We start from the raw sequence: 17,585 nt of genomic DNA on the forward strand, positions 1-17,585 counted from the left end.
TCTATTCACAATATATATCAATGGTTTGGATGAGGGGACCAAATGCAATGTATCCAAGTTTGATGATGATACATAGCTAGGTGACAATGTAAGTTATGAGGAGGATGCAAGGGGATTATAATGCAGAGAAATGTAAATTTATCCACTTTGGTAGGAAAAACAGAACAGAAGCAGGAGTATTTTTTGAAAAACAGTGATTGATTGGGAAATGTTGGTGTTCAGAGGGACCTGGGTGTTCCTGTACACGAATCACTGAAAGTTAACATGTAGGTATGACAAGCAATTAGGAAAGCAAATAGTATGCTGGCCTTTATTACAAGAGGATTTGAATAGGAGAGTAAAGATGTCTTACTACAACCATACATAAGAACATAAGAAATAGGAACAGGAATAGGCCATACGGCCCTTCGAGCCTGCTCCGCCATTCAATAAGATCATGGCTGATCTGATCATGGACTCAGCTCCACTTCCCCGCCCGCTCCCCATAACCCCTTATCCCCTTATCGTTTAAGAAACTGTCTATTTCTGTCTTAAATTTATTCAATGTCCCAGCTTCCACAGCTCTGAGGCAGCGAATTCCAAAGATTTACAACCCTCAGAGAAGAAATTCCTCCTCATCTGTTTTAAATGGGCGGCCACTTATTCGAAGATCATGCCCTCTAGTTCTAGTCTCCCCTATCAGTGGAAACATCCTCTCTGCATCCACCTTGTCAAGCCCCTTCATAATCTTATACGTTTCGATAAGATCACCTCTCATTCTTCTGAATTCCAATGAGTAGAGGCCCAACCTACTCAACCTTTCCTCATAAGTCAACCCCCTCATTCCCAGAATCAGCCAAGTGAACCTTCTCTGAACTGCCTCCAAAGCAAGTATATCCTTTCGTAAATATGGAAACCAAAACTGCATGCAGTATTCCAGGTGTGGCCTCACCAATACCTTATATAGCTGTAGTAAGACTCCCCTGCTTTTATACTCCATCCCCTTTGCAATAAAGGCCAAGATACCATTGGCCTTCTAGATCACTTGCTGAACCTGCATACTATCCTTTTGTGTTTCATGCACAAGTACCCCAGGTCCTGCTGTACTGCGGCACTTTGCAATCTTTCTCCATTTAAATAATAACTTGCTCTTTGACTTTTTTTTCTGCCAAAGTGCATGACCTCACACTTTACATAGAAACATAGAAAATAGGTGCAGGAGTAGGCCATTCAGCCCTTCTAGCCTGCACCGCCATTCAATGAGTTCATGGCTGAACATTATTCTCCATCTGCCAAATTTCTGCCCACTCACTTTGTCCTTTTGCAGATTTTTTGTGTCCACACATTGCTTTTCCTCCCATCTTCGTATCATCAGCAAACTTGGCTACACTCAGTGACATCCTAGTGATGATTCTCCCGGTAGCTCTCTGTTCTCCAGGGTTGCACTTGCTTGCTTCTTGGTACTGTGGATACGATCGGCAATACAAACAAAGAATACACCCCCATATTTTCCTTCTCCTTTAAGCAATTTCTCTGCTGCCAGAACCAATTGTAACAAATGTTCCAATTCACATGAATTATTTCCTTTACAGTCGAAAATTGTTATTAAATAATCCTGCGGACTGTGTTGTGGGAAGAAGGAAAAGTTGGTGTACAAAGCACAGAGCGAGATGGTGTGATGCTTTTGTCTGGAAAAACTTGAAAACCATTTTTCCAAGCAATTCATTGAATTTTTTGAAGAGGTAACAGAGATAGTAGACAAGGATATTGCAGTAGATGTCATTTGTCTAGATTTTCAAAAGGCCTTCGATAAGGTACCACATAATATACTAATGAATGTCAGATAATGTGGAGTCCGGGGACAAGTAGCAGAATGGATAACTAGTTGGCTTGAAGACAGAAAGGAGAGAGTATGGGTAAAGAGTAGCTATTCACAGAGACAGAAGGTGGATAGTGGTGTTCCACAAGGATCAGAGCTGGGATCACTGTTCACAATTTATATTAACGATTTAGACTTTGTAATCAAAACCACAATTGCTAAATTTGCAGATAACACCAAATTGTTTGGGGAGGATCGTTAATACGGAGGAGAACTGCAACAAATTGCAGAAAGATATTAATAAATTTGCAGAATGGGCATATAATTGGAAAATGAATTTCAACACAGATAAATGTGAGGTTTTACATTTTGGTAGGGAGTAGAGGGAGGTCACTTATTACTTGGATGGTGCAAGTCTAGGTGGGGTAGAGGGGCAGAGAGATCTCAGAGTACAAATACACAAATCACTAAAAGTAGCGATACAGTTTAACAAGGCCACAAAAAAGCAAACCAGGGTTTATTTCTCCAGGGATAGAATTGAAAAGTAGTGAAATTATGCTAAACTTGGATCGAACTTTGGCTAGACCACATATGGAGTAATGTGTACAATTTTGAGGCACTGGAGAGGGTGCAGAGAAGAGTTACAAGGATGATACCAGAAATACGAGGGTACACCTATTAGGAAATGATGAACAGGCTGGGTCTCGTTTCATTTGTAAAAAGGCTGAGTGGTGATCTAATGTTCGCATGTGTGTTTAAATATAAACAAGCTACCAACAAGCTTCTCCTAAATTGATCACTGTATAGGGTCCTGCTGAGACCACACCTGGAGCAGTTTTGGTCTTCTTACCCAAGGAAGGATATACTTGCCATGGAGGGAGTACAACAAACACTCACCAGACTGATTCCTGGGATGGCGGAGGGGGGCAGGGGAGGATTGTCCTACGAGGAGAGATTGAGCAGACTGGGCATATATTCTCTAGAATTTAGATGAATGAGAGGTGGTCTCATTGAAACATACATAATTCTTACAGGGCTTGACAGGATAGATGCAGGGAGGATGTTTCCAACCAGGAGGCAGCCTCAGAATAAAGGGTCGGCCATTTAGGACTGAGATGAGGAGAAACTACCTCTCTCAGAGGGTGGTGAATCTTTGGAATTCAGAGGGCTGTGGATGCTCAGTCGTTGAGTAAAATCCACGCAGATCGATAGATTTTTGAATATTAAGGTAATCAAGAGATATGGGGATAGTGCAGGAACGTGGAGTTGAGGTAGAAGATCAGGCATGATCTTATTGAATGGCGGAGCAAGCTCCAGGGGTCAAATGGCCTACTCCTGCTCCTAATTCTCATCTTATGTTCTTATAAATAACCATTTAAAAGCACCCATCACAGTTAGTTAAAAGTCTTAACCAGAGTTAAAGGGTCACAAAAAATACCAAGTGCTAGAAATGGACACAATCAGCTCAATGCACAGATTGGATGTTTGTGGATTAGAATTATCAACCCAAATCTGAATCATTTTTAATCTGAATAATTCCCAGATACGGAGGAAAGATGTGTAAACATAATTCTTTGATTTTTTAATTCTAGGAGCATTTTTTTTTCAATAAAAAGTAACTTTTTTTTCATACCCTTGCATTCTGCAATTGTAACAGAAATGATTTTAAGTTAGATTTCTGCTTTACAAACATTTTTGCAAAACATCATGACCATGAATTGTTTCAAATTGATATTGTTGACTCATTATGAAGAATTGCCTTTCCATTGTGCACCTGTCTTCCAATTCATAAACATCGCACACATAAACACTCAAGTTAGGGTATGCATGCTAGAAGTGATGGCAAATTATGACCAGCACTTATGATACAAGAAAAGAATAGTCAAATTTTCTATTAATACAACTGCAAGCAATTTAGCTTTGCTACATGCTAGTACAGATGACAAAATAACATACAATTTCAGCTATTGGAAGTTTGGTTTGAACATACGGTAAATGAAACTGTATCTGATCTTTAGACTGAACTGTATTCTACAATATCTAAAGTACTACAGAGAACTGAAACTCTGTTTATTGCTTTGTCAAAGCCACAGGTCACTTCAGTAAACCAAGGACAAACACTTTAATAGTGCCATTAAACTGCATTTTATTATACTCAAGGCTATAGTCATTAACCTGTTCATTTATTGGAAGGCAGTGTCTGGATTTTAAAATCAGTAACTCAACATTTCAATGAGAGCTAAAAAGTTGTAGGACAAAAACACTTATCTGGAGAAACACAAAAACACACACGTTGGGCTCAATTTTGCCCAAGCCTGTTTTCTGGCGTATTGCCAGAGTTACACCCGTTTTTCTAGGCCAGAAATGTGCCAGAAATATTTTGCCAAAGTTTCCCTGATGTATAATTCAAATTTGGCATCGCACAGCGTGTCCAGTCGCCTCGGGGTGTGGAGCCTGCTGTCTGCGCTGAAAAAACGATGCCGCACCTTCTGCGCATGCACGACAAAAAAAGTGAGACGTTTTTGACGTTATTTCAATGGACGTGCATGCGCAGTACAGCTCTGGGTTGGCAATCGGCCATTTTTAAAGAGCCATGTGAGTGATCGGATCTGCAGTAATACAAGATGCAACGCGATGCAAGAACCAAGAATTTCTTACAGGATGAAGTGGAGGCACTAGTTACTGTGATTGAGACCAGATGGCAGGAGCTGGACCCCAGCAGAGGTCACATAAAAGTTCCACCCAAGAAACGCTGGAATCAAGTTGTAGACGTTTACTGTGCAACTGTGACCACCACGAGATCTGGAGGCCAGTGTAAAAAGGCAGGACCTTGGTCAAGTAGTTAGTGTAAGTAATATTTTCATTTATTCAATGGAATTGCAATTGTAAATGTGACAATTTGTATATGTCCCACCCAGCAGAAAGACACCCTCTCTAAAAAGTTGAATTTTCAATCTTTGCAGAGGAAGGTGGCACATAATAAAAAGGGAAATAACTCGAACAGGAGGAAGCCCGGCAAATCTACAGCCGCTGACACTCTTGGAAGAGAGGGTCGCTGCTTTGATGGGTCCTGCCTGGAGAAAAGCAACCACCACTGCACAAGCTGGGCCCACACTCGAGGGAGAGCGTAAGTGCTGCAAATTCCAATCTGTCTTTGTTAAATGTTAAGTACTGCGCAGGCTAGCCATGCTTCGGTTCATAGGGATGTCTTCGTCAGCTATGCTTCGGTTGATGCAATGTGCTTTCATCTTGGTCCTTCAAATCAGCCTGCTGCCTGCGCTGAGAGAGCCTACTCATGCCACCCACCCTGCCCCCTTCTCTGCTGCTAACCAATTGTCTGTGTTCTGTTTCATTTTGCAGAACTTGAGGCCAACCCCGACGATGCAGATGATTCAGACGAGGACGAGCCTGAAGAGGAGACCATCTTCCAATCCCACCCTCCAGACCATGGGGGTGAGGGGGAGGGGTTGGAGATGGATGAAGCCCCACTGTTTTACTGACTTTGGTGGAGGTACAGGTGCCCATTGAGGTGCCAGCCCCTTCAGTGACAAGTGGTTTGAGCGTGGTGGGACATTCCATGGTTTCCTAACGTCCGAAGCTGCGGGTCCCAGTGGTTAGGTGCTAATCACACCCGTGGGGAAGAAGGGAAGGAGAGTTCAACCACGCTCTCAAGGTGCAGGATCTAACAGATGTGGTTCAGATGATGTCAATGAGTGGGGAGAGCATTGACCTTACACGATCGCTTTTGGACACCATCAGTGGGGTGGCTGATGAGGTAGCGGGACTGTCGGGAGAAGTAACAGCAATCTCAAGAAATGGGAACGATGTCAATGACCATGAGGGAGGAAATGTCACAGGTAGGTGATGCACTGTCAGTCAACATCAGGGAGGGAATGTCAGAGATGGTGCAAACACGATCACTGATCATGAAGGAGGCAAATGTTGCAGGTCGTTGAGACACAGAGCGCATGAGGGACGGCATGTTGGAGTTAGCTGCTGTAAGAAGGGAACATGGCCAGACCCCGCGCCCACTGACAGAATCAACTGCCACTCCCACTCCAATCCACCTCTGAAGAGCCCCAAGCCTGGCCCTCCACATTGCCGCCTGCCGCACCCCGCTCAACAGGTCCGCACTACCTGAGATCTTCAAAAGAATAAGCTTGGTACCAATCCCAGAAACACTGCACCACTGCCTGTGGGCAGGCGTAGTGGAGTCACCAAGAACAAGCGTGGCAGACAGTCTTAGAATAAGGTGGAGGAGAGATGGGTGCAGCCTTTCTTTGCTGCTGTTGTTGTTCTTGTTATTATTGTTACTGTTGTAACTGTTCTCAAATGAAAAGATTGTTGTAAATTATGTAAATTTACAAGTTTAAAAGTTAGTAACTGATCTTAAAGTCTTTAAGTGATCATAACTGAAAACTTTAAAGTTTGATACAAGAATAATTTTATTAAAGCTAAGTTAGGTACAAAGAACTGTTTGTTAAACTCTTGAATAAAATATATTTTACATTAAATCTGAATCACTTTCATTATTTGTTCCATTATTAAGACATCAGGCAGGACAGGTTATTTGTTCTCTCTCCCCAAAGTTTGTATGGATGGACCACACCCAAGTCTTGTGACTTCTCCACTTCTCTCTCCGCCCTCCACCCCCAAAACTCATTGCAATCTTGTGACTTCTCCCCTTCTCCCCCAAACTCATTGCAGTCTTGTGCCTAGTGCAGCAGCCTTCCAATGCTCCTCCTCCTCCTCCGCAACCCCGTTTTCCAAATGGTGGCATGAATTTTAAAAAAATGAAAACGTCAGAAATCCAAAAAAGCTTCCATGTACTCCGTTGAAAGGCAAAAAAAGTTGAACTTTCTTATGGATATTTCAAGTGTTAAGAGACTCCATCCAAAAACTTCAATGAAAAACAATGGCATCTTTCAGCGCCGATTTTTCAATGTGCGCTGCTTTCTATTAACTCACCTGAAGGTTTTTCAGGAATGGCCAGATACGCCGACCTAGGATAAGAACATTTTGGGCAAACTGAAAAATGCTGAAAACCCACATGAGGGAACACCTATGATGTCAAGAAAAAATCGTAACTAAGGCAGTTACACAGCAGAGATTCCAGGCGGAAACTTTGAATGAAATAATTATGTCAGAAAAAACGGGGCGCGCCAAAAAAACCACCGCAAATAACCCAGGAAAATTGAGCCCATTAAAACTAACTCCAGGAGATAAATGTAACAAATTTCAGTTTTGCTACTCTATCTAACTGCCCTACAAACATTGATACTTAACTGTCTGAATTTAGACTCAAAGAAAACCTTTTTGTGGTCGGCTGTGAGAGTCATTGCCAACCTCAAATTCTACGAGCCATCACCTTCAGAAGATGAAGGAGTCGGGAAAAAGTGAATAAAATAACTTTTGTTGGGAGGTCGGGGTGGCACACTGCATCGGCACACAATGTCCTTTTAAAATGAGACAAGTGATTGAATCCAATGCTGGCTCAAAGTTCTTAGCCCACAGCACAAAATTGTCTGTAATTTGGGACAGTCAGTTTAAGAAAGGTCATAAGAGTATCTGGTGTGAGAAAATGAGGTGGGGGGCGGGGGGGAAATACCTGTAGTATTGATGCTCTACAGGTGCTTACTTGAGGTTATACATATTCGAGACATAGTCCAGGTGCCTTGCTCTATCTTGCTATGCTAAAGCCTCCATCTGACCTGGGAGCGCTCAGTAATGGCATGGTGTGTCAAGTGGAAAAGTGGTGTGCTCGGTTGCCAAGCATGAACATGTTTTACATTGATAAGCAGAAAGTTACAGCTTTTGTTCATTAAAAGGACAGAGTCACAAATTATATATTTGTTCTTCCTCTTCAGGTTGCTTTACACCATCGGCAATTTCTGATATCATTATAGGCAGTCCCTCGGAATCGAGGAAGGCTTGCTTCCACTCTAAAAATGAGTTCTCAGGTGACTGTACAGTCCAATACAGGAATCACAGTCTCTATCACAAGTGGGACAGACAGTGGTTGAAGGAAAGGGTGAGTGGAGAGTCTGGTTTGCCACACGCTCCTTCCGCTGTCTGCTTGCTCTCGGCAACGGGACTCAAGGTGCTCAACGCTGTCCCGGATGCTCTTTCTCCACTTTGGGTGGTCTTGGGCCAGGGATTCCCAGGTGTTGGTGGGGATGTTGCACTTTATCAAGGAGGCTTTAAGGGTGTCCTTGAAACATTTCCTCTGGCCACCTGGGGCTCACTTGCCGTGTAGGAGTTCCGAGTCGGGCATGCGGACGATGTGGCCCGCCCACTGGAGCTGGTCGAGTATGGTCAGTGCTTCGATACTGGCTTGATCGAGAACACTGACGTTGGTGCATTATATCCTCCCAGTGGAGGATAGCTCAGGAACAACAAAGCATCCGGAGCAGATGGAATCCCCGCTGAGGCACTAAAGTATGGCGGAGAAAGCATTATTGGCACGAATGCATGACCTCATCTCTCTTATCTGGAAGGAGGAGAGCATGCCGGGAGATCTCAGAGATGCCATAATCGTGACTAACTTCAAAAAAGGGTACGTCCGACTACGGCAACTATAGAGGAATCTCACTGCTGTCGGTCACTGGAAAGTCATCACAAGAATCCTCCTCAACCGTGTTCTCCCTGTGGCTGAAGAGCTCCTCCCAAAGTCATATTGCGGATTCCGTCCACTAAGGGACACAACGGACATGGTCTTCACCGTGCGACAATTACAAGAGAAATTCAGGGAACAGCACCAACCCTTGTACATGGCCTTCTTTGACCTTACAAAGGCATTTGACACCGTCAACCGTGAGGAACTATGGAGCGTCCTCCTCAGTTTCAGTTGCCCCCAAAAGTTTGTCATCATCCTCTGCCTGCTCCACAATGACATGCAAGCCTTGATCCTTACCAACTGATCCACCACAGATCCAATCCACATCCAGACCAGGGTCAAGCAGGGCTGTGTCACTTATCGAATTTCTGATATACTGCACCACTTATTATGGTGTTAAAACAAAAACAGTTTTAAATGCTCAGACTGCAGCATTTTTTTTTGTACTCGATTGTAAACTCTTACAAAAATTATAGCAGCAGAATCTTAATAATTTGGAAACATTCCAATTTTACTATAAAGGCATAGGATCATTTATAAAATCAAAAAGTTAAAGTTCACTGTACAAGTGTTACCAAATGCATACGATTCATTGTTTTAATTCAAGGTGAATGAAATCTCAATTTACCTCTCGCTTTCGTCTTTCTTCCTGGGTTCGATGCAGCAGTGAAGCTTTTTCTTCCTTCAAGAGATTTAGAAAAGTTATTAGCTTTGTAAATAACTATGTTCCCATTGTCCAGTACCTCTAAAGTTTACAAACCTATGTACAATAACAAAGGACTTAGTCAGAATTATAGTCAGAACTTAGCCAGGCTAAAACTGGAAGACAACTCAATTCAAGTTGCTGTCGCAAACCTCTGTGCAGGAGAACAGAGTGGATTGCAAGAAAAAACATCTAAAAATAGAGCAGAACAACCAAACATCACAGCAAACCATTACTTCTGAGGAACAACATGATTCAGCTACTTACTCAGACTTACTACTACTAAAAAAATCAACAAAGCATCACACAAGGAATCTTGCAAGTACTACAGCAAGTAATAGGGCATCTATGATTCAAGATGGTGATAGATTACAACAGCAACAATAATTATTATGGCAACTGAAACTGAATAACTGAAAGGTGGCTTAACACAAATCAACTAGATTCAACTCCTATGCATACAAATACTAATATGCACACTTAGACAAATCAAACATAATTTCCAATATTTTTGGCTCGGATCAAGAGGAAATAAGCACAATATGCAACAGAACATAACTCCACATATTTTACATAGTTTACAATAAGCACAGACTCTCACTTTTCAAAAACACAACTTAATACAATCAAAACCGCAATTGAAAAAAATAAGAAAGTGCACAACCAAATGCTATTGAAAATTAAAATCAAAATAATAGACAAGTATACAAAACTGGACAAACCAGCACTAATGCATAGAAACATAAAAACATAGAAAATAGGTGCAGGAGTAGGCCATTTGGCCCTTCGAGCCTGTACCACCATTCAATATGATCATGGCTGATCATGCAACTTCAGTACCCCATTCCTCCTTTCTCTCCATACCCCTTGATCCCTTTAGCCGTAAGGACCACATCTAACTCCCTTTTGAATATATCTAACGAACTGGCCTCAACAACTTTCTGTGGTAGAGAATTCCACAGGTTCACAATTCTGAGTGAAGAAGTTTCTCCTCATCTCGGTCCTAAATGGCTTACCCATTATCCTAAGACTGTGACCCCTGGTTTTGGACTTCCTCAACATCAGGAGCATTCTTCCTGCATCTAACCTGTCCAATCCTATCAGAATTGCATATGTTTCTATGAGATTCCCTCTCATTCTTCTAAATTCCAGTGAATATAAGCCTAGTCGATCCAGTCTTTCTTCATATGTCAGTCCTGCCATCCTGGGAATCAGTCTGGTGAACCTTCACTGCACTCCCTCAATAGCAAGAATGTCCTTCCTCAGATTAGGAGACCAAAACTGTACACAATATTCAAGGTGTGGCCTCACCAAGGCCCTGTACAACTGCAAAAAGACTTCCCCGCTCCTTTATTCAAATCCTCTCGCTATGAAGGCCAACATGCCATTTGCCTTCTTCACCGCCTGCTGTTCCTGCATGCCAACTTTCAATGACTGATGTACCATGACACCCAGGTCTCGTTGCACCTCCCCGTTTCCTCATCTGTCAGCATTCAGGTAATAACCTGCCTTCATGTTTTTGCCACCAAAGTGGATAACCTCACATTTATCCACATTATACTGCATCTGCCATGTATTTGCCCACTCACCTAACCTGTCCAAGTCACCCTGCAGCCTCTTAGCAGCCTCCTCACAGCTCACACTGCCACCCAGTTTAGTGTCATCTGCAAACTTGGAGATATTATATTCAATTCCTTCGTCTACCATCATTGATGTATATTGTAAATAGCTGGGGTCCCAGCACTGAAGCTTGCGATACTCCACTAGTCACTGCCTGCCATTCTGAAAAGGACCAGTTTATTCCTACTCTTTGCTTCTTGTCTGCCAACCAGTTCTCTATCCACATCAATACATTACCCCTAATACCATGTGCTTTAATTTTGCACACCAATCTCTTGTATGGGACCTTGTCAAAAGCCTTTTGAAAGTCCAAGTACACCACATCCACTCTACTAGGTACGTCCTCAAAAAATTCTAGATTTGTCAAGCATGATTTCCCTTTCATAAATCCATGCTGACTTGGATCGATCCTGTCACTGCTTTCCAAATGCGCTGCTATTACATCTTTAATAATTGATTCCAACATTTTCCCCACTACCGATGTCAGGCTAACTGGTCTATAATTCTGTTTTCTCTCTCCCTCCTTTTTTAAAAAGTGGTGTTACATTAGCTACCCTCCAGTCCATAGGAACTGATCCAGAGTCTATAGAATGTTGGAAAATGACCATTAATGCATCCACTATTTCTAGGGCCACTTCCTTAAAGTACTCTGGGATGCACTCAGGCCCTGGGGATTTATCAGCCATCAATCCCATCAATTTCCCTCACACCATTTCCTGATTAATAAGGATTTCCTTCAGTTCCTCCTTCTCACTAGGCCCTCAGTCCCCTAGTATTTCCGGAAGGTCATTTTGTGTGTTCCTTAGTGAAGACAGAACCAAAGTATTTGTTCAATTGGTCTGCCATTTCTTTGTTCCCCATTATAAATTCACCTGATTCTGACTGCAAAGGACCTACATTTGTCTTCACTAATCTTTTTCTATTCACATATCTATAGAAGCTTTTGCAGTCAGTTTTTACATTCCCTGCAAACTTACTCTCATACTCTTATTTTCCCCCTCCTAATTAAACCCTTTGTCCTCCTCTGCTGAATTCTAAATTTCTCCCAGTCCTCAGGTTTGCTGCTTCTTCTGGTCAATTTATATGCCTCTTCCTTGGATTTAACACTATCCCTAATTTCCCTTGTTAGCCACGGTTGAGCCACCTTCCCCCTTTTATTTTTACGCCAGACAGGGATGTACAATTGTTGAAGTTCATCCACGTGATCTTTAAATGTCTGCCATTGCCTGTCCACCGTCAACCCTTTTAAGTATCATACGCCAATCTATCCTAGCCAATTCACATCTCATACCATCAAAGTTACCTTTCTTTAAGTTTAGGACCCTAGTCTCTGAATTAATGAAGAATTCTACCATATCATGGTCACTCTTCCCCAACGGGCATCGCACAACAAAATTGCTAATTAATTCTCTCTCATTACACAACATGCAGTGTGACTAAACATCATTGTGGATCAGAATCTGCTGTAGCAGGGCATCTAACTTCATCTACCGTTCGTTAAACTTGCCCTTACAACCTTCAACTCAAAAAAAAATGTTTCCCCAAAAGTTGCTGAAACTGTAAGCTGATAACAGCACAGCGAGGGAAACAGGGCATCTGGGACCTGAGCAAACAGGGCAACCATCAGGGTATCTCCTTAACCAATGAGATTTAAAGATAGGGTAATAAACAGTGAAAGGACCAAGAAGGAGGGTGAATTAAAGGAGGTGAATTCAGTATCACAGAAATAGAAAGAAAGTGAAAGATTAATTTTTTTTTCTCTCTCGCAATCAAATCAATTTAGAGTTTCAGATTTTTAAAATCTCTCCAAAAATGTCACAACCTGAAGGAATTAGATTCCACACTGGAGGCGTCGATTGGCAGCAATTAACTACATTGTTAAAACGGTACTTACACTATTAATTAATAGTCTTAAATATCTGTGGCAGGTATGGGTCGTATCTACCGTGCAAATATAGCAACATTCAACGCACGTAAATGGCGAGGCAGACAGCCAAATGCTGCTTTCACAAAGCTAACAGCAGAGCAGTGCACTTTGGACAGCAACTTCTGGAAACTAATTAAGCCGCACATCTGCTCCTCGCCCGAGGTTGCTATACCATGTACTTATAAATAACGCTGAGTGCCATGAGCCTCACCCTCATTTAGACAGCAAATTCTGGCCCAATATATTTAGTTCTACAATGCCTTGTGTATCAACAATCTCAATCAAGACGGGTATAATTTTAAATATAGATCAAAAAGGACATGTCGACCCAAAATGCACGAGAGCAAGAAACAAACACAAGGATTGACATATAGCCAAAAGATACACAAGCAAGCCATGAGCATCTGCAACAGAAAAATAGATGTAAAAACCAAACCCAGTGACAACATATAACATCGATACCTAAAACGCTATCACTTTTTTCCCTCCTTTACAGGAATGCTGTGTATTTGTTTTTCTTTTTAAATATGCTCAAAACTTGCATACTTAGGTGACAAAAAAAAAACAACACCCTTTTCTACCAGTAGCCACTTGTGTTAGTGTAAATAATTAGTAACCTCATGAAAACTATGACCAACTGGAATACTAACCACAACAACTTGGATTTATATAGCGCCTTTAATGTAGTAAACCTTCGCAAGATAAATGATTTACTTCAGAAGGAGCTCATAAAATAAGTGGTGGTGAACTCACTCCAAATCAAAATCATAACATACGAAACACAATGGAACCAGAATTTCCTGCAGCGGGGCCTGTTAAACTTTTTTCCCTCACCTTTCAGCTTGAAAAATGTTTGCTCTGTAAGTTGCTGGAAGCGAGAGCTGATAACAGCACAGGATTAACAGGGCACCTGGGACATCAGTGAACAGCAGAACCAATAGTCTATCTCCTTAACAAATTAGATTTAAGGGTTATGAATAAAAATAGGAACTAAGAATGAGGGTGAATTAGAGTAAAATCAGGTAGAGAAAGAGAAACAAAAAGAGGGAAAGGAGACACAGAAAAAGAAGAAAAAAATTAAAATTTAAAAAATCTCCGAGAACAATTTACTACTTGTAAGAATGAGACTTCAGAGCTTAAATTATTCCCTTTCTGGGATGGAGAGGTAGATTGCATTGGAGGAACATTAATTTCTTTAAAAAGGTACTTGTGCTCCTAAGTACTAGCCCTAACTTTCTGCCGCGAGCTTAATGGGCAAATGCAGCAACTTCACGAAGCTCATGGGCGAGCTGCCATTTTCGCAAGATTAATTTTCGCAAGACCAGCGCAAATGAAGCTTCGGGGGCCACATGCAAAATTTAAATCCCGGTCATCAACATCTGAAGTTGCTGATACGAACAGATATTGGTGTTTTAATTTGTTCAATGAAACAAGAATAATAATACGGCCATTTCCAACATCAAAGCTCACAATGTTCTGGCCAACATTTATCCCTCAACCAACATTACCAAAACAGATTAACTCAATACCTCATAGCGGTTTGTGGGACCTTGCTATCCACAAACTACAACACAACGGCTAAACATCAAAAGTAGTTCACTGGCTGTAAACACTTTGGGATGTTGTAAAAGGCGTGATATAAATACAAGTTCTTTCCTTCTTTTCTTTCTTTCACACAATTCAAACACAAACTATCAAGAGATAAAAGTAAATATGATTCTGAAATGTGCAGCCGAGGTCTTGTTCAGTTGAACATTAAAGTTCACCATTGACCAGAAACTTGACTGGACCAGCCACAAATACTGTGGCTACAGCAGCATGTCAGAGGCTGGGTATTCTGCGGCGAGTGACTCACCCAACTCCCCAAAGCCTTTCCACCATCTACAAAGCACAAGTCAGGAGTATGATGGAATATTCTCCACTTGCTTGGATGAGTGCAGCTCCAACACCATCCAGGACAAAGCAGCCCACTTGATTGGCACCCCATCCACCACTTTAGACATTCACTCCCTCCACCACCAGCGCACCATGGCTGCAGTGTGTACCATCTATAAATTGCACTACAGCAACTCGCCAAAGCTTCTTCGATAGCACCTCCCAAAACTGTGACCTCTACCACCGAGAAGGACAAGGGCAGCAGGCACATGGGAACACCTCCATGTTTCCCGTTGGCACACAGCATCCTGGCTTGGTCAAAATCCTGGAACACCCACCCCAACAGCACTGTGGGAGTACCTTCAGCACACGGACTGCAGCGGCTCACCACCACCTCATCAAGGGCAATTAGGGATTGGCAATAAGTGCAGGCATTTTCAACGATGCCCACATCACAGGAATGAATGAAGAAAAACCATCACCATACTCAACAGACTCCAAATTACTCAACATGCTCCTGTGAATTCCACAGATATAGTTTCCGTTTGCCTGATAAGTGCACTCACCCTTCCCATACAGATATACCCCACTTATCCAAGACGACAGAAGGTAGGTGTAGGTTGGCAAGAGCCTAAACTCAGAGACCCTTTTCTTTTTCTCTTGTCCCCTTCCCAGGTGTGAGCAGGAGTGCTGCTGGGATTTAAACAGCTAAAAGCACAATCTCCAAATACAGAGCACTATTAAGCTACCTACTACTTGTACAGCTAGGACTACCTTCCCTTTCTATTCCAACCCACTTGAAATAAAAAGGTTAATATTTCATTATTCCTGACAACGGAGGCAGCACAAGCCTGGAGTAGCTGAAGGAAGATTTAAACATCAGCGTCTCCCTGATAACGGAGGCAACTCGAGTCTGGAACTATTGCAGCTCCTATCAAGAGGACAAAATGAGAGATAAAAAGTCATAAAATTATGACATCACAAGAATGGAGGACAGTGTTCTGAGCAAACTGTTTCCAAAAACATTTATACCTATACCTCTTTCATATTAATTGAATCACTGGACAGGGAATGAATATTAATAACTGATTAATGACAGCTAATAACTGATTTAATTTGCTTCGATTGGTATATATTTAATTTTGTTTAACTATAATTAATTTTTATTATACTGATTTTACTATTGTATACTCCGTATAGTATTATTTACAATGTAATTTGAATTTCTTTTTTTTTCCCCCCCCCCGATATCTATCTGCGTGCGCATTTTGGCTGCCACTTTGGACCCGATCGTTTAACCTCAACACTTCCTTCTCACGCTTTTTCTCTTTCCCTCAATGGTCAATATCTAACGTGTTGTAAAATTGTTGTGAAGCGCCTTGGGACGTTTTACTGCATTAAAGGCACTATATACATAAAAGTTATTAGCCGTGAGAACAATTTAAAGTGGAAAATTAAGAGCATCACAAAAGCAATGTATTAGCACATTAAAGAGTATTACCTTAAATGCAATTTCCCCTGCAACATATTAATACCAATACACTAGATACACCTGGTGACAACTCTCCAGTGAACCAGACGCCGAGGTGCAGATGGTTATTTTGAAAGCATATTTATCGTCATCCATCAGGCTTACATTATCAAGCTGGGTTTTAACAAAACAATTCAGACAGGAATTGCTGAATTGAGCACTGGCAATCAGAAATCAAAATATAAATCTGCAGCTTCAAATTGGCTCCTTACTTTAAGTGCTTCCTTACTTGAGTGAATATTAAGTGCTTCAAAATCCCCTCAAGACGTAAGAAATTAAAAATTAGGAGCAGGAGTAGGCCCTATGGCCCCCTCAAGCCAGCTGCGCCATTCAATAAGATCATGGCTGATCTTCAACCTTAACTCCACTGTCCCGCCCTATCCCTTGATGCCCTTAAGAATCCAAAACATACTCAATGACACCTGTAATTTTTTGGTGCATGGGGCCTTTAACTGGCAACGTGGATCATTTAATTTTTTTGTGCATGCCTAGTTATTTCCATTGTAAAACCAGTGAGTGATCTACACGAGCCCTCCAGACTGCTGCGTGGCTGTGCGACTTAGCGGGAACGCAGTCAACGACTGAGCATCCACAGCCCTCTGGGGCAGAAAGTTCCAAAGATTCACAACACTGCGTGAAGAAATTTCTCCTCATCTCAGTCCTAAATGGCCAACCCCTTTATCCTGAGACTATGCCTCCTAGTTCTAGACTCTCCAGCCAGAAGAAACAGCCTCTCAGTATTTACCCAGTCAAGCCCTCTGAGAATCTTAAATGTTACCCAACAAGGGAAATTAAGCAGAGTGTTAGATCCAAGGAAGAGGCATATAAATTGGCCAGAAAAAGCAGCAAACCAGAAGACTGGGAGAAATTTAGAATTCAGCAGAGGAGGACAAAGGGTTTCATTAGGAGGGGGGAAATAGAATACGAGAGGAAGCTTTCTGGGAACATAAAAACTGACTTCAAAAGCTTCTATAGATATGTGAAGAGAAAAAGATTAGTGAAGACAAACATAGGTCCCTTGCAGTCGGACTCAGGTGAATTAATAACGGGGAACAAAGAGATGGCAGACTAATTGAATAAATACTTTGGTTCCGTCTTCATGAAGGAAGGCACAAATGACCTTCCGGATGTACTAGGGGACTGAGGGTCCAGTGAGAAGGAGGAACTGAAGGATAGCCTTATTAGGCGGGAAATTGTGTTGGGGAAATTGATGGGATTGAAGGCCGACAAATCCCCGGATCCTGATTGTCTGCATCCCAGAGTACTTAAGGAAGTGGCCCTAGAAATAGTGGATGCATTGGTGATCATTTTCCAACAGTCTATCAACTCTGGATCAGTTCCTATGGACTGGAGGGTAGCTAATGTAACACCACTTTTTAAAAAAAGGAGAGAGAGAAAACAAGAAATTATAGACCAGTTAGCCTGACATCAGTACTGGGGAAAATGTTGGAATCAATTATTAAGGATGAAATAGCAGCACATTTGGAAAGCAGTGACAGGATCGATCCAAGTCAG

General features: G+C 41.9%; 1 protein-coding gene across 6 annotated transcripts in view; it reads right to left on the reverse strand.

Annotated features, from left to right (window-relative positions):
- ube3c (ubiquitin protein ligase E3C) overlaps positions 1-17,585 on the reverse strand; it is a 231,689-nt gene that overhangs the window by 184,871 nt on the left and 29,233 nt on the right. For 5 of the 6 annotated variants that reach the window (XM_070881630.1, XM_070881627.1, XM_070881631.1 and 2 more), the window contains exon 3: positions 9,043-9,096. The exons of the other annotated variant lie outside the window; for it this stretch is intronic. In XM_070881630.1, the coding sequence (XP_070737731.1) occupies positions 9,043-9,096 (54 nt within the window). The remainder of the gene's footprint in view (positions 1-9,042; positions 9,097-17,585) is intronic. 6 annotated transcript variants of the gene reach the window in all.

The sequence above is a fragment of the Pristiophorus japonicus genome, chromosome 5 (assembly GCF_044704955.1).
Source record: "Pristiophorus japonicus isolate sPriJap1 chromosome 5, sPriJap1.hap1, whole genome shotgun sequence".
In the NCBI taxonomy this organism is placed as follows: domain Eukaryota; kingdom Metazoa; phylum Chordata; class Chondrichthyes; family Pristiophoridae; genus Pristiophorus; species Pristiophorus japonicus.